The sequence below is a fragment of the Vipera ursinii genome (assembly GCF_947247035.1).
Source record: "Vipera ursinii genome assembly, chromosome: Z".
Classification (NCBI taxonomy): domain Eukaryota; kingdom Metazoa; phylum Chordata; class Lepidosauria; order Squamata; family Viperidae; genus Vipera; species Vipera ursinii.
Window position 1 is genome coordinate 29,052,948 of NC_139517.1, and position 25,774 is coordinate 29,078,721.

General features: G+C 40.7%; 1 protein-coding gene across 5 annotated transcripts in view; it reads left to right on the forward strand.

Annotated features, from left to right (window-relative positions):
- The window catches only part of HDAC5 (histone deacetylase 5), a 176,944-nt gene that overhangs the window by 121,620 nt on the left and 29,550 nt on the right, over positions 1-25,774 (forward strand). For all 5 annotated transcript variants that reach the window (XR_014494321.1, XM_083378654.1, XM_083378653.1 and 2 more), the window contains 4 exons: positions 6,195-6,326; positions 18,316-18,538; positions 22,073-22,284; positions 23,305-23,613. Coding sequence is in view for 4 of the 5 variants with exons in the window: in XM_083378654.1 (XP_083234780.1) it covers positions 6,195-6,326; positions 18,316-18,538; positions 22,073-22,284; positions 23,305-23,613 (876 nt within the window). In the remaining variant the exon portion in view is untranslated. The remainder of the gene's footprint in view (positions 1-6,194; positions 6,327-18,315; positions 18,539-22,072; positions 22,285-23,304; positions 23,614-25,774) is intronic.

A 25,774-nucleotide genomic window follows, 5' to 3' on the forward strand; every position in this document is an offset into this window, starting at 1 on the left:
TTCATTGAGAACATGGTTGTTGTTCAATAATAAAATTAATCCTCAAAAATACAACTTGCCTAATAATTCTGCACTCCCTGTAGAGTCTAAACCTGTATGACTTGCATGTGATGCATCTCCCTATGGGGTGGGGGCAGTCCTAAGCCACATAGAGAAAAATGGGAAACAGATTCCTATTGCGTTTTATTCTAGGACCTTATCCTCTGCTGAGCGCAATTATGCACAGATTGATAAAGAAGCCTTGGCCATAGTGGCTGGAGTTAAGAAATTTCATGATTATTTATATGGCAGGGATTTCACTGTCTACACTGACCACAAACCCCTTTTGGGGTTGTTCACAACAGACAAACAAACTCCCCACATACTATCTCCAAGAATGCTGAGGTGGTCTATATTTTTGTCTTCATACAATTTTAACTTAATTCATAAACCAGGGAAGGAAATGGGCCATGCGGATGGCCTCAGCAGACTACCACTGCCACTAATGGATCCTGATCCAGCTCCTGCTGCTAAAATATTGTGCATTCAGGACTTACCTGAGTTTCCCCTCCACTCAGGGGATATTGCTGCTGAAACTGCCACAGATAAAATTCTGAGCAGAGTGTTGTCATGGGTATACACGGGCTGGTTGGAAAAAAGTCCAGGCTCTGAATTTCAAAGTTATCTTGTCAGGAGACGTGAGTTGTCTGCGCAGAAGGGCTGTATTTTATGGGGCAACAGAGTCATTATCCCCACTTCATTGAGGGACAGTCTTACACTCTACACGAAGGCCATCCGGGCATTGTAAGGATGAAAGCCTTAGCTAGAAGCTACCTTTGGTGGGCTGGCCTGGATAAGGCTGTAAAGGATCAAGTTCATGGTTGCTATACTTGCCAGCAACTTATGGCCTGAAATGCCTCAGGCCCCAGTTCACAGATGGGAAGAAACACACACACCCTGGTCCAGGGTTCACATAGACTACGCTGGGCCTTTTCAAGGACAACTTTTCCTAATTGTAGTGGATAGGAAGTAGTTGCAGTTCATAATATGACTACTGCTAGGACCATCCAGGTGCTGAGAAAACTTTGCAACACATGGGTTGCCCAACGTTTTTCTGATAATGGGGCTCAATTCACTGCTGCTGAGTTTCAGGCTTTTCTTAGAGCTAACCTCATCAGACATGCTACGTCTGCACCGTTTCATCCTTCGAATGGACAAGCCGAACGCATGGTGAGGACAACAAAGGAGGCACTCAAACGTATAATCACAGGTGACTGGCATCACAGATTGGCAGATTTTTTGCTATGCCAGCATTCTACGCCCTGCACTGCTACAGGTAAAAGTCCTGCTGAGCTTCGTTGGGGAAGACGTTTAATTACTAAACTGGACAGGTTGCATCCAGACAGAGTGGCATCAGAAGGCTCTAGACCAAAACCCCCTGGGGGGCTGCAAATGGGTGATTGGGTTTGGGCCAGAAACTATGGGCCAGGGAATTTATGGGTTCCTGGTCAGGTGACCAAGGCATCTGGACCCCTATCTTACGAAGTGGGGTTGGAGGGAGGGCGACTGGTCAGAAGACACATTGACCAGCTTAGAAAGAGGTTTTCCGAACAGTCACTAAGAGAGGACTGTGGCATAAGTCCCTCCCGAAGTCCTCAAACTGGCACCCAAGCCAGCCCACACCAGAACCACCAGGGTTTCCCCTACTCAGCAGAAGTTGATTCCGAGGAAGGACCTGGAAGCTCAGAAGTGCAACATGGAACCCCTGACCAGGCGAGCCAGCCGAATCTCAGCAACCGCTGTGCCTACTCTGCAGAACAGACTGACTCTGGGGTGGGCCAACTTGGTGAGGCCAGCCAGAGTGTTTCAATTCCCCTGGATGATGGAGCACATGGGAACATGGGTCTACCCAGCCCACCGGGTAAGCTGGTAGACCACAAAGTGAGAGGGACTCCAAGGCGTTCCTCCAGGCCACACAAACCTCCAGCATATCTTACAGACTATATTGTAAAATAAAGTGATGTATAGTGTGTGACAATTGTACCACTACCTACAGAAATTGAAACTGCCTGTAAGCATGTTCATTGAGACATTGTTTAATCTCTTGTAGTCCTTACTGCATTGGCTAGCCATTTAGCCATTGTTAAATCTTATTGTAGTCTCTACTGCAATGGCACGTCTGTAAAGGTCACGTAATGTCATTCTAGCCACCGTGAATTCATAAGCATTATTTTTTTATTATTTTGTTATTTTGTATTTTAGTTATGGGAGTGATTCATAAGTCTTGGCTGTTGTCGAGTTTGTTAAGGGGTTTACAGCTTGATCTTAGGAGGGAGGGGTGTTATGTACTGGGCTTTTGGGTACCACACCACATGCGTTGCTGGAGAGCTAACAGCTCTCCAGCAACCCAAACAGGCCATCTCCGGGCCTACAATTGGTCAGCCTACGGCGGAAAGTGCGGGTTCAATCTTATTGGCTGCTACCATAGGGCTTGGCTATATATTGGGTCTGGGTGCAGCCCAAGCCTGAGTACAGTTCCATCAAGAAATAAAGAATGAGTTTCTCTGTACCCAACCGTGTGTCTTCATTCCTGCTCACCAGAACCCACGACATAACAGAGAGGACCATTGGTTTGAAAGAGGGTTAGAATTAAATACCTCTTCCTCAATGGAGGAGGAGGAATAAGACACTATCTCCAGTTTATAATGCAGCCCTTACAGCAGTTCCAAGAAAATTCAACAACCAATTGCACCCTGATTCAGGTCCCCAAGTGGCCTCAACAGCTCTCAGAGAATGCTAATGACCAAATGACTACAAAGAAATGTAATCCTTCCACCTCCCCCCAACCTATGAGAACCTATCCTTCCATTCTCCCCACCATCAGAACTGATGAAGCTCCTAGGATGAGAAGTGAAACATTTTCTTCTTCCTCTGGAAGAAGTCCAGTTTGCTTTTGAAAAAAAAGGACTTTTGAGTTTACAATTCTTTGTATTATTATATGTATTTGACTAGAAATTTCAGACTTTTTTTACAAGTCCACCGCACATAATAAACCGCCCTGAGTCCTTTGGGAATAGGGCGGTATATAAAATCGATTAAATAAATAAAATAAAAATAAATAAATAAATAAATAAATAAATGACCGTTCATTTTCAATAAGTTTGAAGTAACTTTATACATCTCAGACAATTTTCTTGAAGTTATATCTACAGTATATTTCATTAAAATTCTCTTTTAGGTAATAACATAATACAAATTTCTCAATTAACCACTATGAATGGGCAGGCTGCCTGAGAGTAGCTTGCACCTTGGGCTGATGGCGCCCTGGCTGAAAATGCAGTGATCCAGAACATCATGTATGAAAAACAATCGTTGAAAGAGGGCAATGGCAATAGACTTATATACCACTTCATAGTGCTTTACAGCCCTCTTTAAGTGGTTTACAGAGTCAGAATATTGCCCACAACAATCGGAGCCCTCATTTTACTGACCTCGGAAGGATGGAAGGCTGAGTCAACTTTAACTCATTCAGAATCGAAGTCCTGGAGTGAGCAATGCATTCTAATCACTTTCTAATCACTGCACCAGCATGGCTCTTAAAGGAAAAGAGCTTTGCCCTTGCAGAAATTAGACATCATGCTGGCTGACGAAACCAGACCCAATACCACAGCATATACTAAACACGCTAATGTGGGTCAAATAGAAAGGGCAGTTTCTCCAGCTGAACAGACTGAAACAGAAAAGAAGCAGGTGCCCACCCTAAACGTAAGTCAAAGCATGAAGGCCAACCTGAAATGGGATCAGGCCCAGATACGTGAGCCAATATAGCCCCAGAACTGATAAGGCAGCAACAAGAGGAAAGGCTGAGACTCATTAGGAAAGATGAAGAAGAATGGCAAATTCACACGTTGACTATTTCTCTTCAACAAAAGCTTTTAATGTGATAGGATGTCTGTGGAACAAAAACATTGCTTTTACTCTCTTTTCCAAGAGAACATGTGATTCTATGCAGTATTTATATGGACAGCGCCAGGTTTCTTGTAACAACCTGAAAGCTCCCTGAAGAGAGAAATGGTTTTGTCTGTAAAAAGCAAAGCTAGATATTCTCTGCTGATTTTCACTTAGCGTTTATCCTGTTTCTGTGGGGAAAATTCTGTGGGAATTTCCATTCTCTCACTTTTTTCCCCTTGACTTCTTCTGGACTGCACTGGGCTGGGCTGGGGTGAGCTGCAGTGCAGAAGGAACCTATCATTACCTTCAACATGACAGTCTCTTTCCCCAGCTCTTCTGAAGAGTGCTCTCCCATTGTTACAAAACAAAGCACCACCTGGTGGACAGATCTGCTTTTGGATATTGCAAAGAACAATACCATTGCTCCAAGCTCCCATTTCTTGCTTGAAATATGATTATAATGTCATCATCATGATATAGGCCTGTTAGGGAGATTTTTAAAAAATTAGGAGGAATTTAATTATTTAAATATCTAGCATTATCTTGAGCCAGGAACACAGCAAATCTATGTGGGAATATTGCAATGCAATTATAGAGTTAATGTATACATTTTGAAACAGAGTAAATGTATGCCTATATATATTTGTGCCTGAGCATGTGCAAGAAAGGCTTCCATTCTATCTTACATCAAATTGAAATATATGGTTGTAATTTTAACTTTAAAATGACACCATCATTTACTACCAGTGTATCATTCACTTTACAGTGGTAAATCAATGTATTTGTAGCACCCAAGGAAAAGAAAAGATCTACAGTGTTAGTGGCAGATACTATGCAACCATGCCAACTGCAGTAGAGAAGAGGGATAAGGGTGAAAGAAGATGGAGTCAGCCACAACTGCCTTCGTTGCATCTTTGATGGTTGTTCAGCCCAGCTGATAAGATATTAAAATCTAATACTAGCAGAGAGGTAGTAATCTTCTATGATAAGTTTATAACATACTTTTGAAACAATTATTCTTATCTGCTGGAGTCCCACATCATTACTGATGCAGTTGTATGAATAATCCAAATAGGCTAATTTGATGGTATCAGTTGATGCAAAATGAGGATATAGACAAAATATTTGGAGGAATATAACTTGTGTCTTCTTTCATGTGTCTAAAGGATTAAAAGCAAAAAATATAGCAATGAATATTTATTTACGAGTTCAGAGTCCCAGCTGCCTTGAAACGCAGCTGTATGGCTGTATATGTCTTAGAGATTTGATCCAGTCCAATTTCGGCACAGAATTTAATTTCCTTTGTGGATAAAGTTTCTCTAAAAGAGTTGGGGAGTGTTAATCTTTGTTTTCTTGATGACTTTTGGTATCACAACTCACAACTTTAATTTCTTATTGAGCTAATTTTATATTATCAAGCATATGTAAATCTGTTCTGATTAGTAGAGAATAATTGAAAAGGAAATGCTTATACCAGTCTTATCAATTCTGCCTGGCTAGATGTATTAGATTTATAAATCCCATAATTCCTGACCAGCATAGCCCCAGATTTCCAGAATGTATGTTAAATGACTATTATTCAGGGACATTGACCCCTCAGCTATTTATTTTTTTGCTTCTTGGATATAATATATATATATATAATAAGAAAAATAATTATTTTTGGCTTTTATATCCCAGGATCTCTGCTGTGTCTTGCCTTGTTAATTTTTTTTTATTTAATTGGATTTATATACCGCCCTCTCCCAAAGGACTCAGGGCGGTTTACAGGGTATTTAAAACAAGAAATACAAAAGTTAAAAACAATTAAAAATAATTACAACAGTCCCTGAATAAGTAAAAAAAAACAATTAAAATTAAAATTCTCAGCCTGGGCCAGAGAGCTCGAAGAGCCAGGTCTTCAGGTCCCGACGGAACGAACAGAGGTCGGGGGCATTCCTAAGCTCCACGGGCAGCTGGCTCCAGAGGACAGGCGCACCCACTGAGAAGGCCCTCCCCCTGGGTGTTACCCGCCGCCAATCTTTTACCGGCGGTACCCTGAGAAGACCCTCCCTGTGGGAGCGCACTGGACGAAGGGAACTTGATGCTGGCAGCAGGTGTTCCCTCAGATATCCCAGACCCAAGCCATTTGAGATCATATTAAAGAGTTGGGAGAATATCAAGGTTTTTTTCTTCCTGCTATACATTACATATTCTTATTTCTCTATTATCTTATCTACTGCTCCCTCTTTCTTGTTCCTAATTCTTCTTTTCCTTTTCTATAGATGTTGCCCCAACACCAAGCTGTTACTCTGGATGGATCAGCTAGCCAACTCAGTCTATACACTTCTCCATCACTGCCCAATATCTCCTTAGGACTCCAGGCAACTGTCACAGTCACAAATTCACACCTCAATGTGAGTATACACCCTTCACCCAAAACCTTATGGAAATTGTAGATATGGATATAGCAAATAAATGAAACAAATGAAATATTGAAATTAAGTAAATGAAACCTATATATAGGCCATAAATAAAGAAGAGTTCCTCCTAGAACCTTCCTTACAAGTTTCATCTCTTCTCTCTCTCTCTCTCTCTCACACACACACACACACACAAACACATACATGTTAAGTGTGGCCATACTAAAGCATTGTTCTATTCTTGTGAAAGGGAAAATCTAAAAAGTAGATGCAAGTTTATTTTGATGGGTTTGTAACTAATATAAATGTAGCAACATTTCAAAACACGAGGTTCATTTTCATAGTTCACGTAGCTGTTTTCCTCCTGCTCTATGTTCATTTCAGTATGTGGCAGTGCCTGTCGGACTTTATTTTGGCTCAGGCGTTAAGCAGAATCAAGCTTGATTAGTTCTGGGATGGGAAGAGAATACCAGGGTTGTCAACTGGACTTGGAAGTTAAAAGAAAAAAAAAATCCTAGAAGAAGCAGGGACAATTTTTGCCAAGAAAACAACATGGATGTGTCCAAATAATTCCAGGAGTTGAGTTCAGTTGAAAAGATTTTTTTTTCCTACCATGTATTCATCTAGTTTGAAGTTATATTTATGATAGCAGCCACTGCAATAGCATGTGATAGTGAGTTTTACACATTTTATGTTTAATCAGTTACTGAACAATTTCTGTAAATAACCATTTTTATGTCCACTTAGAAGTCTGAATAGCTTGAAGGAGGATAAGAGTCATATAAGTCATCAACCACAATATTAACATTGTTATTATTTTTTTCTTAGTCTTCATTAATCTTCTGGCCTCCAGCTGCATGCTAAAAACTTTCGGTGACATGCAAGAGATTTGCTCCAATGTTTTTCAAATTAAAAATTTAAACATAATCAAAATAAAAATTTAAAATGTATCAAGATTTTAATCATTTATTCAGTCATTTCCCCTAATTAACATATTTAAAATTACAATTTTGAGAGAGTAACTTTTGGAAATTTTTTAGAAACTTCATTCCAGCTTTTGGGGGCAACTAGTGCCACAATCTGTGCATCTCTGTATTAATGCCTCTACCCAGTCCTTGCTTCAGATCTATTTTATTTCTTTTTAGTACAATGGAAGAGGCGCTAATACTTGGTAAGCCAGACCATTGGCTATGTATAATTTCCTTTCCTTTCTTTCCTTTTTATGCTTTTAGAGTACTACTGGTCCCTGGGTTTCTTTTTCCAACAAGCAGCTGATGCCAAACTGTGTCCTATTTATTGCTTCTTTCTGATGACAGGCAGCACATTTGGCTCAGGACCTGACCTGTGGCACTTGTGCCCAGTTGACAGCTTGTCTATTTTCAGTGTCAGAAATTAGAAATAGCTCACTGGCAGATTTCACGTTCTACTATTCTTTGCTGTGATTTGTTTTCCTCCTCCAAGAGTAGCAAATGGCTTTATAGCTATGTCTGTGCTCCAGACTACCCAGGCTCAGCTGAAACTAGCAAGCTCTCCAGACCGCTATTAATTAGTCTAGTCTTGAATTTGAATGTAATCTTATGGTGGACTGTTAATTTGTGCTAGATCACTGTGCTCAAAATATGTCCACTGGATTCTATTATTCTACCATTATATTTCAGAACTCATTTAAATCAGATCAGTTTGGAGGACTTTGGGGAGCCTAAATTAACAAAGAAGGGAAAGAAAATGTTGTTTCAAATCAGTAAAGTTTCTGGAACTTGAGTTTTTCTGTTGCTGCTGCTGTTCTTATTCATAAAATCACTATAATTACAACTAGTACATATGGAGCTTTACAAAAAGTAGAATGGAACTCTACTTTCAATATGAAGTAAGTACAGGGCAAATGGCAGAAGCAGAAAGATCAAATAAGGGGAGATAATGGATCTAATTAACTATAGATGTGGCTGGGAATTAAAATTGGGTATCCAGTGATACCCCTTCATGGATTACTGCCTTGTCGTGGCGAAGGGGCTTGCGTAATTCAATGAAGCTATGAGCTATGCCGTGCAGGGCTACCCAAGATGGACAGGTCATAGCAGAGAGTTCTGACAAAACGTGATCCACTGGAGAAGGAAATGGCAACCCACTCCAGTATCTTTGCCATGAAAACCCTATGGACAGTACCAAAAGGCAAAATGATATGGCGCTGGAAGATGAGCCCCTCAGGTCGGAAGGCGTCCAATATGCTACTGGGGAAGAGCAGAGGGCTAGTACTAGTAGCGCCAGAAAGAATGAAGCGACTGGGCCAAAGCCGAAAGGACGCTCAACTGTGGATATGTCTGGTGGTGAATGGAAAGTCCGATGCTGTAAAGATTTTTTCTCCATAGGAACCTGGAATGTAAGATCCATGAATCAAGGAAAGCTGGACGTGGTCAAACAAGAGATGACAAGACTGAACATCAACATCTTAGGTATCAGTGAACTAAAATGGACAGAAATGGGTGAATTTAATTCAGATGACCATCAGGTATACTACTGCGGGCAAGAATCCCTCAGAAGAAATGGAGTAGCCTTCATAGTCAATAAAAGAGTAGGAAAAGCAATACTGGGATACAATCCTCAAAATGACAGAATGATCTCAGTTCAAATCCAAGGCAAACCATTCAATATCACAGTAGTCCAAGTCTATGCCCCAACCACTGGTGCTGAAGAGGATGAAATTGACTGGTTCTATGAAGCCCTACAGCACCTTATAGAACTAACACCAAAAAATGATGTCCTTATCATCATGGAGGATTGGAATGCTAAAGTAGGAAGCCAAAAGATAAGCGGAATAACAGGCAAGATTGGCCTTGGAGTACAAAATGAAGCAGGGCACAGGCTGATAGAATTTTATCAAGAGAATACGATGGTCATAGCAAACACTCTTTTCCAACAACCCAAGAGACGGCTCTACACATGGACATCACCAGACGGTCAACACAGAAATCAGATTGACTATGTGCTCTGCAGCCAAAGATGGAGAAGCTCTATACAGTCAGTAAAAACAAGACCAGGAGCTGACTGTGGCTCAGACCATGAGCTTCTCATTGCCAAAGTTTAGGCTTAAACTGAAGAAAGTAGGGAAAAGCACTAGGCCACTCAGGTATAAATTAAATCATATCCCTGTTGAATATACAGTAGAGGTGACAAATAGATTTAAGGAATTAGATTTGATAGACAGAGTGCCTGAAGAACTATGGACAGAGGTTCGCAACATTGTACAACAGATAGCATCCAAAACCATCCCAAAGAAAAAGAAATGCAAGAAAGCAAAATGGCTGTCTGAGGAAGCTTTGCAAATAGCTGAGGAATGGAGGGAAGCGAAAGGCAAGGGAGAAAAAGAAAGATACGCCCAATTGAATGCAGAATTCCAGAGAATAGCTAGAAGAGATAAGAATGCCTTCTTAAATGAACAGTGCAAAGAAATAGAAGAAAACAATAGAATAGGGAGGACCAGAGATCTTTTCAAGAAAATTGGAGAGATGAAGGGAACGTTTCATGCAAAAATGGGCATGATAAAGGACCAAAATGGCAGGGACCTAACAGAGGCAGAAGAGATTAAGAAGAGGTGGCAAAATTACACAGAAGAACATCCCTGATAATCACAATGAGGTGGTCACTGACCTCAAGCCAGACATCCTAGAATGTGAAGTGAAGTGGGCCTTAGAAAAGCTGAGCAACAACAAAGCTAGTGGAGGTGACAGTATTCCAGCTGAGGTATTCAAAATCTTAAAAGATGATGCAGTAAAAGTGCTACACTCAATTTGCCAGCAAATTTGGAAAACTCAACAGTGGCCACAGGATTGGAAAAGATCAGTTTACATTCCAATTCCAAAGAAAGGCAGTGCCAAAGAATGTTCAAACTATCGCACCATTGCACTCATCTCACATGCTAGTAAAGTTATGCTTAAAATCCTACAAGCTAGACTCCAGCAGTATGTGGATGGAGAACTACCAGAAGTGCAGGCAGGATTTCGAAGAGGCAGAGGAACTAGAGATCAAATTGCCAACATACGCTGGATCATGGAGAAAGCTAGAGAGTTCCAGAAAAACATCTACTTTTGCTTCATTGACTATGCTAAAGCCTTTGATTGTGTGGATCATAACAAACTCTGGGAAGTTCTTAAAGAGATGGGCGTACCAGACCATCTTATTTGTGTCTTGAGAAACCTATATGTGGGCCAAGAAGCAACAGTGAGAACTGGACACGGAACCACTGATTGGTTCAAAATTGGGAAAGGAGTCCGGCAAGGCTGTATACTGTCACCCTGCCTATTTAACTTATATGCAGAGCACATCATGAGAAAAGCAGGGCTAGATGAATCAAAAGTTGGAATTAAGATTGCCGGAAGAAATATCAACAACCTAAGATATGCAGTTGATACCACTCTAATGGCAGAAAGTGAAGAAGAACTAAAGAGCCTCTTGTTGCGGGTGAAGAAGGAGAGTGCAAAAGTTGGGTTGAAACTAAACATTAAGAAAGCGAAGATCATGGCATCCAGCCCTCTCAATTCCTGGCAAATAGATGGGGAAGAAATGGAGGTAGTGACAGATTTTATTTTCCTGGACTCCAAGATCACTGCAGATGGAGACTGTAGACAAGAAATTAAAAGACGGACTTCCGGTGGCTGCGCGGCGCCGGAGACAGCCTTCCCGGGCTGCCCGCAGCTCAGCTGAGTAATTTTCACCCGAAACAGCGCCGATCAGCTGTTCGGGTGAATTTGAAGCCCCCTCCTCGGGAGAAGAGGAGGGGGTGAGGCCCCAGGTAGGGGTCGAGTTCTCCGGGGCCGCCTGAGCTTGTAGCTTGGGCGGCTGAAGGATCGAACTCCCCCGTAGCCTGGGTCGCTCCCAGCTGGTCAGCGTCTCTGCTCCGGATTATTTGGAGCAGAGCCAGGCGTTTGCGACCACCCCTGCCTGAAGGAAGGACTATGGAATAAAAGGAACAGGCAGAGCGGTACAAGAGGAAAAGGTGAAGAGGATTATTATATTTTACTCTCAAGCTTGATGGACTTTTTAAACTTAAAGTGAAAGTGCGTCACAAGTGAAAGTAAAAGATGGCGGCTAAACCTCCCCCAAAAACTCTTCGGAGTGCTGGAACTTCTCCGGTGCAACAATCATCATTGCAGGCGTTGCATCCTCCTGATGTATTGACACCGAAGGATTTACAAGATGCTCTTGAAAAACATGCCCAGGTAATTTTGGAATCAATGGGTGATAAATTTGCAAAGATGGAGGAGAAATTGGAGAAATTGGAGGAGAGAATGGAAGAGAGGATGGAACAGAAGTTCAGTGTGATGAAGGTAGACATTTTGTCTTCAGTGCATAAAGTGGCTGAATGTGTGGAAGATCTGGATGAAAAAGTGGAAGATTTGACTCAAAAGAATGCCATATTAGAAGCAAAAGTATTGGAGAATGAAGATTTAAGAGACAAAATGGACAGAGAACTGAGTCTTGCTCAATATTACCAGATGCAGTTTGCTGTTAGAATCAGAGGCTTAAAAGAGAATATTAAGGAAGATTTAAAGCAGCTGATTTCTGAGGCTCTGGAAGTGGTATTGAATCAGCCAGCATCTGAAATAAAGGGAGGCATGGATAAAGTGTTTCGTGTGAATTCATGGATTGCTAGACAGAGAAAGCTGCCTAGAGATGTGGTGGTTTATTTTGCAAAAAGGGAAATTAGAGATGAAGTTATACAAGCTGCCTATGATACTAAAGTTGTGATTGCTGATCAAGAAGTTTTGGTTCTAAAAGAAATTCCTCCAAAGATTTTAAGGAGAAGGAAGGATTTTACATTTCTTGTGCAAGAGCTCAAGCAACGAGATATAAGGTTCAGATGGGAGATCCCAGCTGGGTTGATGGTGATGCATGAAGGTAAAAGGTACCGTCTGGTTACTGTGATGCAAGCGCGTGATTTTTACAATAATGTTTTAAAAGCAACCCCATTATCACTCCTGGAAGCTGCAAAGGGATCTGGAGAAGGAGAACATCAAGAGGCTGAAGATGGACAGACAGAGGAGAACGGTGCTGGAGGAGATCAAGCTACAACTTCTTTGGATGATCCTAGAGAGCAGAGGGTGACGCGTGCTGCTTTAAAACGATCAAAAAAGATAAAAGAACAAGATCAGCAGAAGTCTATGGAACTTCCACAACGTACTTACAGCCAAGCAGTGGGAGGAGCACGGCCTAAAAAAGATAGTCCTATCAAAGCAGTGCTCCAAGAGCTTTGGGATGATATGCATGGCAACTAAATTTTTAACTTGGAACGTTAATGGACTAAATTCACCACAGAAGAGGAAGAAAGTTTTTCAATATTTAAAACAATTCAAGATAGATGTTATATGTTTGCAAGAAACGCATATTAGGGTTGCGGATCAAAAGTATCGAACTCAAGGTTGGGTACGCAATTTGTTGCTTCTGCAATGAATAAGAAAAATGGAGTGGTTGTTTATGTTAAAAGTGCTTTAACAGCAGACTTAATTGAAGCAGATAAGCATGGAAGATACGTTATGATAGAGTTGCTGCTCGAAGGTAAAAAGATGCTTTTAGTTGGATTATATGCTCCTAATCAACAACAAGCTGACTTTTTTAGTTTACTTCATACAAAGCTTACCCAGTTGGATTATAAATCTTTTATTTTTATGGGGGATTGGAATGGTGTTTTGGATGTACAGATGGACAAGGCTGGAGCTTTTAAGCGCGTCCCAAGTCATGCTAGACTGCCTAAATCCTTTTTTGAAATGAAGGAGGACTTGGAACTGCGAGATATTTGGCGCGAGAGACATTTGCAGGAAAAGGATTATACTTTTTATTCTGACAGACATCAATCTTTTTCCAGGATCGATTTTATTTTGTTGACTAATGATTTTTTTTAAGGACTAAAAAGGTGAAGATTTGTGCAAGAACTATTTCTGATCATAGCCCAGTTTGGCTAGAGATTGATAAGGAGAATAGAGACAGGCGCTTGTGGCGCGTAAATGAGAATTTGTTTAGAAATCAGAGAAATGTGGAAGAATGCAAACAGCGGATGAAGGATTTTTTTGAAATTAATATGAGTAAGGGTACCTCTATGGACATGGTTTGGGATGCTAGCAAGGCCTATATGAGAGGGGTGTTGATATATATGAATAATAAACATAGACGTGCTGTGGAAGCTAGGAGGAAAGAACTGGAGAATGAAATAAAGGAAAAAGAAAAGGCTTTGATTTTGAATTCAGAGGATGTGAAGATTAAGGAGGCTATTAAACTGTTAAGAGGACAATTTGATAAATTAATGGCTGACCAAGTGGCAACCAATTTGCGGTTTGCCAGGCATAATACTTTTTGCAACGCTAACAAACCAGGTAGATGGTTAGCTTATAGATTGAGGAAAAAACAAAGGGCTTCTAATATAGACAAAATTGAGTATAAAGGAAGGGTTGTGTTTCAACAGGATCTTATCAAGGATGCTTTTGTGGATTTTTATTCTAAATTATATGCTAAGGAGAAGATTAATGAAAAAGACATTGATATATATTTGGAGAATGCTAGCATCCCGGTTCTTACGCAAGTACAAAAAGAGGAGATTAATCAATTAATTACAGAAGAAGAAATTTTTACAGCAATTAAGGAATTGAAGGTGGATAAAGCACCAGGTACGGATGGTTTGTCTGCGGCTTACTACAAAAATTTACAATTAGAGATGATGAAACCGTTAAAGGAACTGTTCCAGACAATCCAGAGGGGGGGAAAGGTGCCACCGTCTTGGAGAACAGCTTTTATTTCTTTGATTCCGAAGGAAGACCAAGATGCTACTCAAGTTAAAAATTATAGACCGATATCGCTTTTAAATACAGACTACAAGATATTTGCTAAGGTTTTGGCTAATAGACTGATGAGGGTTCTGCAACAGGTGATTCATGGGGACCAAACGGGGTTTATTAGTGGTAGGCAAATGAAAAATAATGTGAGGCATATAGTTGATGTGTTAGAGTTTTTGGAAAGGAACAACCAGATCCCTGCGGCGCTAATTTTTCTAGATGCTGAAAAAGCTTTTGATCAATTGAATTGGCAATTTTTGATGAAAGTTTTAGACAAAATGGATTTTGGGGAAAAATTTTTACAACCGATTAGGGCATTATATCAAAAACAAACTGCCCGAATTATAGTTAATAATAGTCTGACAGAAGCATGTAATATTGAGAAGGGCACAAGGCAAGGGTGTCCGTTATCGCCCTTGTTATTTGTGTTAACATTAGAGATATTATTGGTTAAAATACGGAATTCGGAAAAAATTAAGGGGATACAAATTAGAGATCAGGATTATAGATTGAGAGCATTCGCAGATGATCTGGTTGTTACAGTGACCCAGCCAGAGAACTCTGTTGTGGACCTGATGGAGATAATAACACAATACGGGAAGGTTTCTGGATTTAAAGTTAATATACAGAAAACCAAAATTTTGGCCAAAAATATGACAGTTTCGCAAAAGGCTCTCTTAGAAGGATTAACTGGATTTGAGATTGTTAAAAGGGTTAAATATTTGGGGGTGCTTTTGTCGCCCTCTAATACAAAGTTATATAAAAATAATTATGAAAAATTATGGGGGAAAATTCAAAAAGAATTGGAGAGTTGGGAAAAATTGCAATTGTCTTTGTTGGGACGGATCGCAGCAGTGAAAATGAATGTCCTGCCTAAATTTTTATTTTTATTTCAAAGGATACCGATTCTTAAGAAAGATTCTAATTTGGAGGAATGGCAGCGAGGTATCAATAAATTTGTTTGGGCAGGGAAAAGGCCACGAGTTAAACTTAAGATTATGCAGGATACTCGTGAAAGAGGTGGTCTTAAAATGCCTAATCTTAAACTATATTATGAAGCTGCTGCATTAGTAGGAATAAGTGATTGGATTAATTTGACACAAGAGAGATTATTAAATCTTGAGGGCCACGACTTGTTGTTTGGCTGGCATGCATATTTGTTGTATGACAAGAAGGTAGACAATGTGTTTAGAGTGCATATTTTAAGACAGGCATTGTTGAGAGTTTGGAAGAAGTATAGACATAAGCTAGATTGCAAGATACTACTGTGGGCAATTCCAAAACACGCAATAGAAAATATACATGCTGGTTTCAAACATGATGTGACTACGTATAAGGAGATCTTAAGTTTGGAAAGAAATGTTTGGTGTTTGAAATCATATAGCCTCTTGCGAGAAGAGAAGGTTGTTCAAAATTGGTTTCAATATACTCAGTTACGGGCCAGGTGGAAAGAAGACCAGAAAAATGGTTTTATAATGACTGATGAAAATTTGATAAAGCAAATCAGAAATCAGGGACCAGCACATATTAAACGGATATATCTTGCGTTGATAGAGATTGATTCAGAAACAGAACTTGTTAAGGATTGTATGATAAAATGGGCCCAAAACATCCCGGAAGTTATCACAATGGACACGTGGGAAAAGATTTGGGTGAGGAATGTAAAATTTACACAAGCTCAAAATCTAAGAGAGAATTTTTACAAAATGTTTTATAGATGGCATTTAGATCCTAAAAAGCTTGCAAGTATGTATCCGAATTATCAACCTAAATGTTGGAGGTGCGGTGATGAAGACGCAACATATTTTCACATATGGTGGACTTGTAAAAAGGTTAAGGCCTTTTGGATAAAAGTCTGGTGGAACATGCAGAAGATTTTTAAACAGAGGATAAAGTTTTGTCCGCAACTTTTTTTGTTGGGAATAATTACAGATGCTACAGTTGTGGACACTAAGTTGATGTTGAATTTAATTACAGCAGCAAGACTTTTGATAGGTCAGTACTGGAAGAAAGAGGAACTGCCGACCATAGAAGAGTGGACTTTAAAGGTTTCCGACCTGGCAGAGATGGCGAAGATTTTGGCCTATTTGAAAGATCACTCGCAAGAACGCTATATTATGGAATGGAGAAAATGGATTGAATTTATCCAGAACAAGTATAGGGTTAAGAAGTTTCATGTAGCATTTGAATAAGTCTTCTTTCTTTTTTTTCTTTTTCTATTTTAGTTTCTCTATATATTTAATATTACTAAGGTTTGTTTTATCCTACATAAGCTAGAGAGTGATGGATTTTAGAGTTTATGGTTGTTAGTATATGGTTGTTTATGATTGTTTTTTTTATATATACCTTGTATTTAGCTCTGGGAAGTCGGGGGGGAGGGGGGGAGGGGGGAGAGGTGGGGGGGAGGGAGAAGGGAGGGGGAGGGGGGATTTTTAAAGAAAAAATTGTATGTTAAAACTTTTCAATTTAAAAAAAAAAGAAATTAAAAGACGCTTGCTCCTCGGGAGGAAAGCCATGACAAATCTAGACAAGCACACTAAAAAGCAGAGACATCACCCTGTCAACAAAAGTGTGTATAGTCAAGGCTATGGTCTTCCCAGTTGCAATGTATGGCAGTGAAAGTTGGACCATAAGAAAGGCCGAGCGCCAAAGAATTGAGGCCTTTGAGCTATGGTGCTGGAGAAGACTCCTGCGAGGCCCTTGGACTGCAAGGTGATCAAACCGGTCAGTCCTAGAGGAGATCAACCCTGACTGCTTTTTAGAAGACCAGATCCTGAAGCTAAAACTCAAATACTTTGGCCACCTAATGAGAAGGAAGGACTCACTGGAGAAGAGCCTAATGCTGGGAAAGATTGAGGGGAAGAGAAGAAGGAGACGACAGAGAATGAGGTGGCTGGATGGAGTCACTGAAGCAGTAGGTGTGAGCTTAAATGGACTCCAGAAGATGGTAGAGGGCAGGAAGGCCTGGAGGAACATTGTCCATATGGTCGCGATGGTTCGGACATGACTTCGCAGCTAACAACAACAACAACAACAACAACAATCCAGTGATATCTTAATGAGGCTAAAAATACCCAAAGACATTATTTCCATACTTGAACCTTCTTCAACATCATGTTTTCCTAAACGTACTGCAAGGTGTAGACCTTTCCATAGCTTTACAGAATCTGGTTAAAATTTTTGATGAATTTATGGGATGTAGTAGGAAGGGCGTAATTTTCTATACATTTCTTCATTAAACTTATCTCATCCTTCTATTTATTGAACATCTAGCATGATTATAGTAATACATATTAAAAGATGAAATATTCATAGTATTATCAGATTAAGACAGGGGTGTGGAACTTGTAGCCCCACGATATTCCAGGACTTCAAGAACTCTTCACTGCCTCAACCAGAATCATAAAATTTACCCAATCCTCATTTCTTAATCACTTTTGGAACTAATTAATTTATAGCTAAAGAGGAGATTTTTTTTCTTTGTGGCAGGATAATATTCCACTTGGGTTATCATTTTTTCTGGATTACTAAGGAATAAAAAGAAAAAAGTTTTAAAGGCTTAAGAACTTAAGAGCCTTGGTGGAGCAGTGGGCTAATGCCTCCTTAAGTAACACCAGCTGCCTGCAATTAGTGCAGGTTCGCATCCCACCAGGCTCAAGGTTGACTCAGCCTTCCATCCTTCCGAGGTAGGTAAAATGAGGACCCAGATTGTTGGGGGCAATTAAGCTGACTTTGTAATAATGCCGCTTGGGGGGGGTGTATGAAAGCCCTAATAAGCAGGCATATACATAGAATGAAGGCTATTGCTAAGCACATTGATTTGTGCTTTAAATTGTAAGCCGCCCTGAGTCTTCGGAGAAGGGTGGGATATAAATGGGATTAAAATAAAAATAAAATAAATAAAAAGATTAATAAGGAGATGATGCAAGAAAGTTTAAAATGTATGAAGGGGACAGTAATTGTGTATTTTGCAGTGAAAATGCTTTTGAATGCTATAAAGAAAATTAGAAGCCACTTTGTTTCTTTTTTTTCTTTCTTTGCTTTTGCACTTTTACCTCTTAATTTCATATTTTTTTCGTTTTTCCCTACTTTATATTTTACTTTATTGTATCTCCCATCTGGACCCATGAGAGTCTAAAAGTCCTCTTTGTCTCTCTTTCCATTAGGCCTCTCCAAATCTAACCACACAGCAAGAAGCAGAGCGCCAGACCATCCAGTCATTGCGCCAGGGGGGTGCCTTGACAAGCAAGTTCCTCAGCATGTCGTCTATTCCCAGTTGCCTTCTGGGGGTTGCTCTTGAGGGAGAGACCAATAATCACGGGCATGCTTCCTTGCTTCAACATGTCCTGCTTCTGGAACAGGCTCGGCAACAAAATACACTAATTGCTGGTGAGCAGGTCAAGATGTGATTTAGCGTAGTGAGTGTGTCCACAAGGGTTGGGCATGGCATAGAAAATGTAGTAGTCAACCATTGTTGCTTGGAAGCAGCTGAGAAACAAGGGGAAATGGAGTAGCTGCTACACAACTGTATAACATTCAATTGAAATCAATAATATTTTTATCCTGCCTTTTTTATAAATAACTCAAGATGATGAACATTCCTAAAACTCCTTCCTCCTCCTATTTTCTTCACAACAACAGCCCTGTGAGGTTAGTTAGGCTAAGAGAGAATGAGAACGAGTGGCCCAAAGTCACCCAGCTGGCTTTCATGCATAAGGGAGAACTAGAACTTTTAGTCTCCCGGTTTTAGCCTGGTGCCTTAACTACTAGACCTCTACTGTCTGTCATTATCCTAATCTATCTTGGGCAATGCTGATAATTAACTAAATGTGTATCCATGATGACTCCTTAGCTGCCAGAGGCAGCTCACTTATGAGGCATTTCATTCTTTTTTATTGGTTGTTCTCAGTAAAAGGGTACTATATAATTCTTCTGAAGCAGAATCATTTTAATGGGCTGCTGGTCAAAATGAGTAATTTCTGCTGAAGAGTGAAATCGGGAATCAAGCATTTAAAGTGATTATTTCTGGCAAGAGATCAAAAGTGCACAAAGAGGACAGGAAATAGAACAAATGTGCTCCTCTGAATACCTGGAATATATTTCAGAAACAAAGTACTTCAGGATCCCACAATCAGCACATTAACATAGCAGTGTCTAATATAATACAATCAAGATTTTTTTTTCACCAAGGGCCTGCAGTCGATGTAACCCTATTGTTGAAGGGCTGAGGTCTGGAGAACAAGCAATCACAAGGTTTTTGAAAGTCTAAAAAAGAAAAGTTGTCAGCTGAATCCTTTTTCTGAGGATTGCTACAGCACTATAAAGGAAACAGCTTTATCACTGAGTATTAATGATAGTCCATTTAATGATATTAAAAGTCACTGCAGATGGCAGCTGCAGCTATGAAATTAAAAGACACTTGCTCCTTGGGAAGAAAGCTATGAGAAACCTAGACAATATATTAAAAAGCAGAGTCATCGCCTTGCCAGCCAAGGTCCATATAGTCAAAGCTATGGTTTTCCCAGTAGTAATGTATAGCTATGAGAGTTGGACCATAAGGAAGGCTGAGTGCTGGAGTATTGTGGTGTTGGAGAAGACTCTAGAGAGTCTCTTGGACTGCAAAGAGATCAAATTAGTCAATCCTGAAGGAACCAACCCTAAGTGTCCTTTGGAGGATAGATACTGAAACTGAAGCTCAAATACTTCGGCCCCAAATGAGAAGAGAGGTCAAATTGGAAAAGACCTTGATGTTGGGAAAGATTGAAGCCAAAAAGAGAAGAGTGTAGCAGAGGATGAGATAGTTAAGGCAGTGTCAACGATGGAGTGGGCATGAGTTTGGGCAGTGTAGGAAGATAGACACAGTTTAGTCAGTCAAGAGTAGATCTGTTTTTCATTAGGATTATGTTGAACAGAGAACCCAGGTTCAACCAAAAAAGTCGGTTTTATGATTATGGGTTTGCAATTGACTGCAAATTATCAGCCAGTCACATATTTTCAGATAGTATATCACATTGCACACCAATTATGATAACCACCCTATCCGAAAATCCTAACTTTCTTGTTGTAGGGAGCATTTTATTGATTTGGGATTCCACCTCATGCCCACAGGTCTCCCAGAAAGCAGGTATTCTTACCTTCCCTAGTTTTAACCATGAATGTATTTGTGGTAATGGAATGATCAAAGATCAGGTTATTTGTCTTCCTGCCAAATACATGTTAATCTAAGAAGGACCTTTTTGTCCTGTCTTATCCAGCAATGTAAAACTTCACAAATACTGAAATAGCAATAAAGATTTTGATGGATAAAAGCTTTCAATTCAGACCAGATTGCAAAATTTGCAGTAGCATCCAGAAAAGTGCAAGCAACTTTTTCTGAAATTGCAATTGATTGCAAAGAGGATGTATGTGTGCAACACTTTTGTGCTTTGAAAACTACTTTTAATTACTCTAAAATTAATAAAAAACAAGAAGTTGGTACATTCTTAGACTTATTTTACGTATGTATGTATGTATGTATTTATTTATTTATTTATTTATTTATTTTATTTTATTTTATTTTATTTTATTTTATTTTATTTTATTTTATTACATTTATATACCGCCCTTTCCCGGAGGACTCAGGGCGGTTTACAGGGAATTAAAAACCAAAAATACAAAAGTTAAAACCAGTTTTAAAAAGATTAAATTTAACCCTGTGCAAATAAAACCCCAATTAAAATAAATTAATCCTCAGCCTGGGCCAGAGAGCTTGAAGAGCCAGGTCTTCAGGCCCCAGCGGAATGAACGGAGGTCGGGGGCAGTCCTCAGCTCCACTGGCAGCTGGTTCCAGAGGGCAGGCGCCCCCACTGAGAAGGCCCTATCCCTGGGTGTTACCCGCCGGCAATCTCTTACCGGTGGGACCCTGAGCAGACCCTCCCTGTGGGAGCGCACTGGACGAAGGGCACTTGATGCTGGCAGCAGGTGTTCCCTCAAATACCCCGGACCCAAGCCATGTAGGGCTTTATAGGTAATGACCAGCACCTTGAATTTCACCCGGAGGGCAACCGGAAGCCAATGCAGCTCGTGGAGTAGAGGTGTTACATGGGAGTATCGGGAGACCCCCATTACAACTCGCGCGGCCGCATTCTGCACCAGTTGAAGCCTCCGAGTGGTCCTCAAGGGCAGCCCCATGTAGAGAGCGTTGCAGTAGTCCAAACGGGAGGTCACGAGCGCATGAGTAACTGTGCATAGGGCATCTCGGTCCAGATAGGGACGCAACTGGCGCACCAGGCGAACCTGGGCAAAAGCCCCCCTGGTCACGGCTCCTATGTGGTCTTCAAAATTGAGTCGTGCGAGCCCTATCAACGGGGGGTAACACCTCACCCCCCATCGTTAGAGATGGAATAGTCTGGTTGACCCGAGATGCCGATGTGCACAGCCACTCAGTCTTGGCGGGATTGAGACGAAGCCTGTTTCTCCCCATCCAGACCTGGACCGCCTCCAGGCACCGGGACATCACGGCGAGGGCATCACTGGGTTGGTTCGGGGTGGAAAGAAAAAGTTGGGTATTATCAGCGTACTGATGATTTGATCCCCAAGACCTGTGGCTAAAAGCAAATTAACTTGTCTTTCATCTTACTATATTTTTTTCTCATATAGAAACCTCTGTTGGGTTAGTGGCAGTGTTAGGTAGTCTTTATAATATATCTTGGGTATAATTTTTCCGTCTTCAAAATCAGGTCTACTGCTATGCAGCCAACTTTTGCATTCAGAATATGAGCTTTGCGAAACTCTGGTCATGTTCAAGCTGCTTACTAATAATTCCATGTAAATAAAAAGAAAGATGAGATCTAATTACAGGGCTATTTGTTTTCATTTTTAAATGTAATGTAATGTAATATTTTGCATGTGTCTTCACAATAAAGCCCGGTCTCTTCATTACAGTCCCTCTGCATGGCCAATCACCTCTAGTCACAGGAGAACGCATCCCCTCCAACCTGCGCACTGTAAGCAAGTTGCCTCGACATCGTCCATTGAGCCGCACCCAATCCTCCCCACTGCCTCAGAGCCCTCAAGCATTGCAACATTTGGTGGTGCAGCAACAGCACCAACATTTCTTGGAGAAGCAGAAACAGCAGCAGATTCAACTGGGAAAGGTAGGCAAGAGTGACTCAGGCAAACCTTTGTGTAATCTGTTCTTTGGTATTCTTGGTGCCTTGGTGGAGCAGTGGGCTAATGCCTCCTTAAGTAACACCAGCTGCCTGCAATTAGTGCAGGTTCGCATCCCACCAGGCTCAAGGTTGACTCAGCCTTCCATCCTTCCCAGGTAGGTAAAATGAGGACCCAGATTGTTGGGGGCAATTAAGCTTTGTAATAATGCCGCTTGGGTGTGTGTGTGAAAGCCCTAATAAGCAGGCATATACATAGAATGAAGGCTACTTCTAAGCTTGTAAGCCGCCCTGAGTCTTCGGAGAAGGGCGGGATATAAATGGAATTAAAATATTTATTTATTTTTTATTTTAATTCCATTTATATCCCGCCCTTCTCCGAAGACTCAGGGCGGCTTACAAGCTTAGCAGTAGCCTTCATTCTATGTATATGCCTGCTTATTAGGGCTTTCACACACACCCCAAGCGGCATTATTACAAAGTCAGCTTAATTGCCCCCAACAATCTGGGTCCTCATTTTACCTACCTTGGAAGGATGGAAGGCTGAGTCAACCTTGAGCCTGGTGGGATGCGAACCTGCACTAATTGCAGGCAGCTGGTGTTACTTAAGGAGGCATCAGCCCACCAAGGCTCTATAAAATAAATAAATAAAATAATTCCAAGCTAAAGTATATGATTGAGAGCAAAGCTCTTTTTCCCCTTCTATTTGTCATTCAGCATGCTCTAAGATACCTGGAATTGAAATCTTCCAGCTACTGTCATTCTGTTTAGAATAGGAGAATTAAATAATGCGTGTATTTTTCTGAGTTCCTCTTTATCCTGTAGGCAGCTAAGAGGACTAGAAACAAAGCTCAAAGAATTAAAGTCACCAGAACAGCAAAACTATGTATTTAGTGTGCCTTGTTCCTCCCTACCCCAAGGCTTCCAGGTTCTTGCTTTGACCTCAAAATTACTAGGCAATTAAAGTGCAAGCAGTTGTTCCTTTTTATTTTTTCCCCCTTCTTGTAGATAATCACTAAGACTGGAGAGTTGCCCCGGCCACCTACCACACACCCTGAAGAAACAGAAGAGGAATTGACAGAACAACAGGAATCTTTGGGGCTTGGTTTGGGCCTGGGCCAGGGGCCGTTTGTGCTGGATGGGTCAATAGAAAATGAGGGGACCCAGGATGGCTTAGAGGAACAAGAGGAGTACGAAGAAGAAGAAGAAGAAAGTATAGCCAGAGAGCAAGGCTGTCTTCGAATGAAAGATGAAGCTGGAATGAACAGGCTGCAAGAAGAACAGGAGGTTGAGGAGCTGGGAGTTACTTACAGGCAGGTGAGGGCTCTCTTAAAACAATGTGTCGTTGAAATCTGTACCGAAGTCACAGGAGAGTACTCATTAAAATTTTGTTCTATTGCAAAAAGGCTTCTCCCCTTCAAGACCACATGCAGTATGGGAGGGGAGGCGTTTATGTTCATCTGTTCATTTCCTCAGCAAGATAGCAAAGCATATAGGAATCCTTGTATGTATGAGAGTAAAGAATTTCTCTTTGGGTTATGAGACTTTGTGCCTTGACATATCCAAAAAATGTGAGATTCAAACTTGCTTAGCATAACATACATTTTAAGGCATGGCAATAAATTCCTGGGCTAGCAAGGAAAACTAATAGCCCTTTTTCCACTGCTCTTCAGTATGAGAGGAAGTGAGATTCCATTATTTTATAATTGCTTTGGGGATTGTGGATGGTGTCTCCATTTTGGCAACACTGGCATGGAAGAAGTAGAGGGTAGAAAAGAATGCAAATAGCAGAAAAATCATGATTCTAAAAAATCATTAGTGGGCATAAAGGGCAGGAAATACATTTGGGTTATTTATGGCAAATACCCTAAGAAAATGTAGCTGCCATGCTACTTCTTGATATTTGCTTCTTCTTGATATTTGCAGTGAACCTAGCAGTTCTAAAGCACGTAAAAATGCAAGTAGAAAAATAGGGACCACTACGGTGGGAAGGTAACAGCGTTCCGTGCGCCTTTGGCGTCTAGTCATGCTGGCCACATGACCACGGAGACATCCTCGGACAAGCGCTGGCTCTTCGGCTTTGAAACGGAGATGAGCACCGGCCCCTAGAGTCAGAAGCGACTAGCACGCATGTGTGGGGGAACCTTTACCTTTTAGAAAAAAAAAACAGAAGGGTTCAGAAGAGAGGTATGCCCCATTTGAATGATTAGTCATATTGATTGGACATAAATATCAATTTAAAGAAAAGTATAGTATGCTTTCAAAAGTAAAAATAAGCTTTTATAAATGGAAAACAATATTGCAGGCAGCAGCCTCATTGCAGATCAAACATATTGGTTCTCCCATTCATGCTGAGCTTGTTTACTATTGCTTCTTGAGGAAGACTAGAAACAAAGTAGGAAGAATAATATAGTTATGGAAGAATAGAGAAAGAGGTGCTTCATAGCAGAGGGGAGGTGAATTTCAAGGAAGTGTAAGTTTGGAGAACTAGTTGAACGACTATATTTCTTGTTTCCCATTCTTCAGCCCCATTCATCTGAGATAATGGAGCTTCCAAATGGGAAAGTGACTCATCTACTGCATTACAGTCACCTTTTCTGTCTTCCTTATCCTTGGTTTCTGAGGATACTTCTGGCTTCTGAACGTCATCTTCGATTATGAGTCATCTGTCTTCCTTTCAGTTCTATTCATTTAAAAATTTCATCAGTTCCATACTAGAATGTGTGTTTGGCAAAGAAATGAAAGTTCTTTCCTCTAGAAGAATGGTCAGCAAAGAAATCAGAATTGATTGAAAGGAGTTCAAAAATAAAGTAGTCAAAGGAACATTGAGGGGTAGCTTAGGACTCACATGCATATGGTATGGGTGCTATTGTTAAAATGAATGCCACATATTTGGGAAATTCTTGGTTGAGTTTACTGGGGAATCCTATATTTAATCAGTCAAGCATAGAACACAACACCAGTCATATGCAGGTTTGATTCATGTTGATCGTTTCCCCATACATTCAAGCTCCATTTTCTCCAGTGTGATCCTATAGACAATTACAAAAGATAACCATACCTAAAAATCTTGGCAGTAGTGTGGAATTTGCAGCCTGCAATAATTACTGAGCATCAATGCCCAGCAACTCTAGCAACATGATCAGTAATGAGAAATTTTGGAGAATCTAATCTCTGGGAGATTAGTAATATATGGGAGGTCAGAAGTATAATCCTGGATAATTTTGTGCTCTAGGGTGGAATGTTTTATCTTCTGTTCCTCCAGTGCATAAGTTCTGAACCGTTGGATTCAAAACACAAGAAAAATAATTTTGACTAAACATTAGAAAGAACCTCTTGACCAAGTAATCCCAAACTGCCTCTGAAGGTAGTGACCTCCTTCTTGCAGTGCCTGGAGGCTGTTAGGGGTTGGATGGGGAGCAACGGGTTGAAACTGAACCCTGGCAAAACTGAGTTGGCTCTGAGTTTGGGGCTCTTT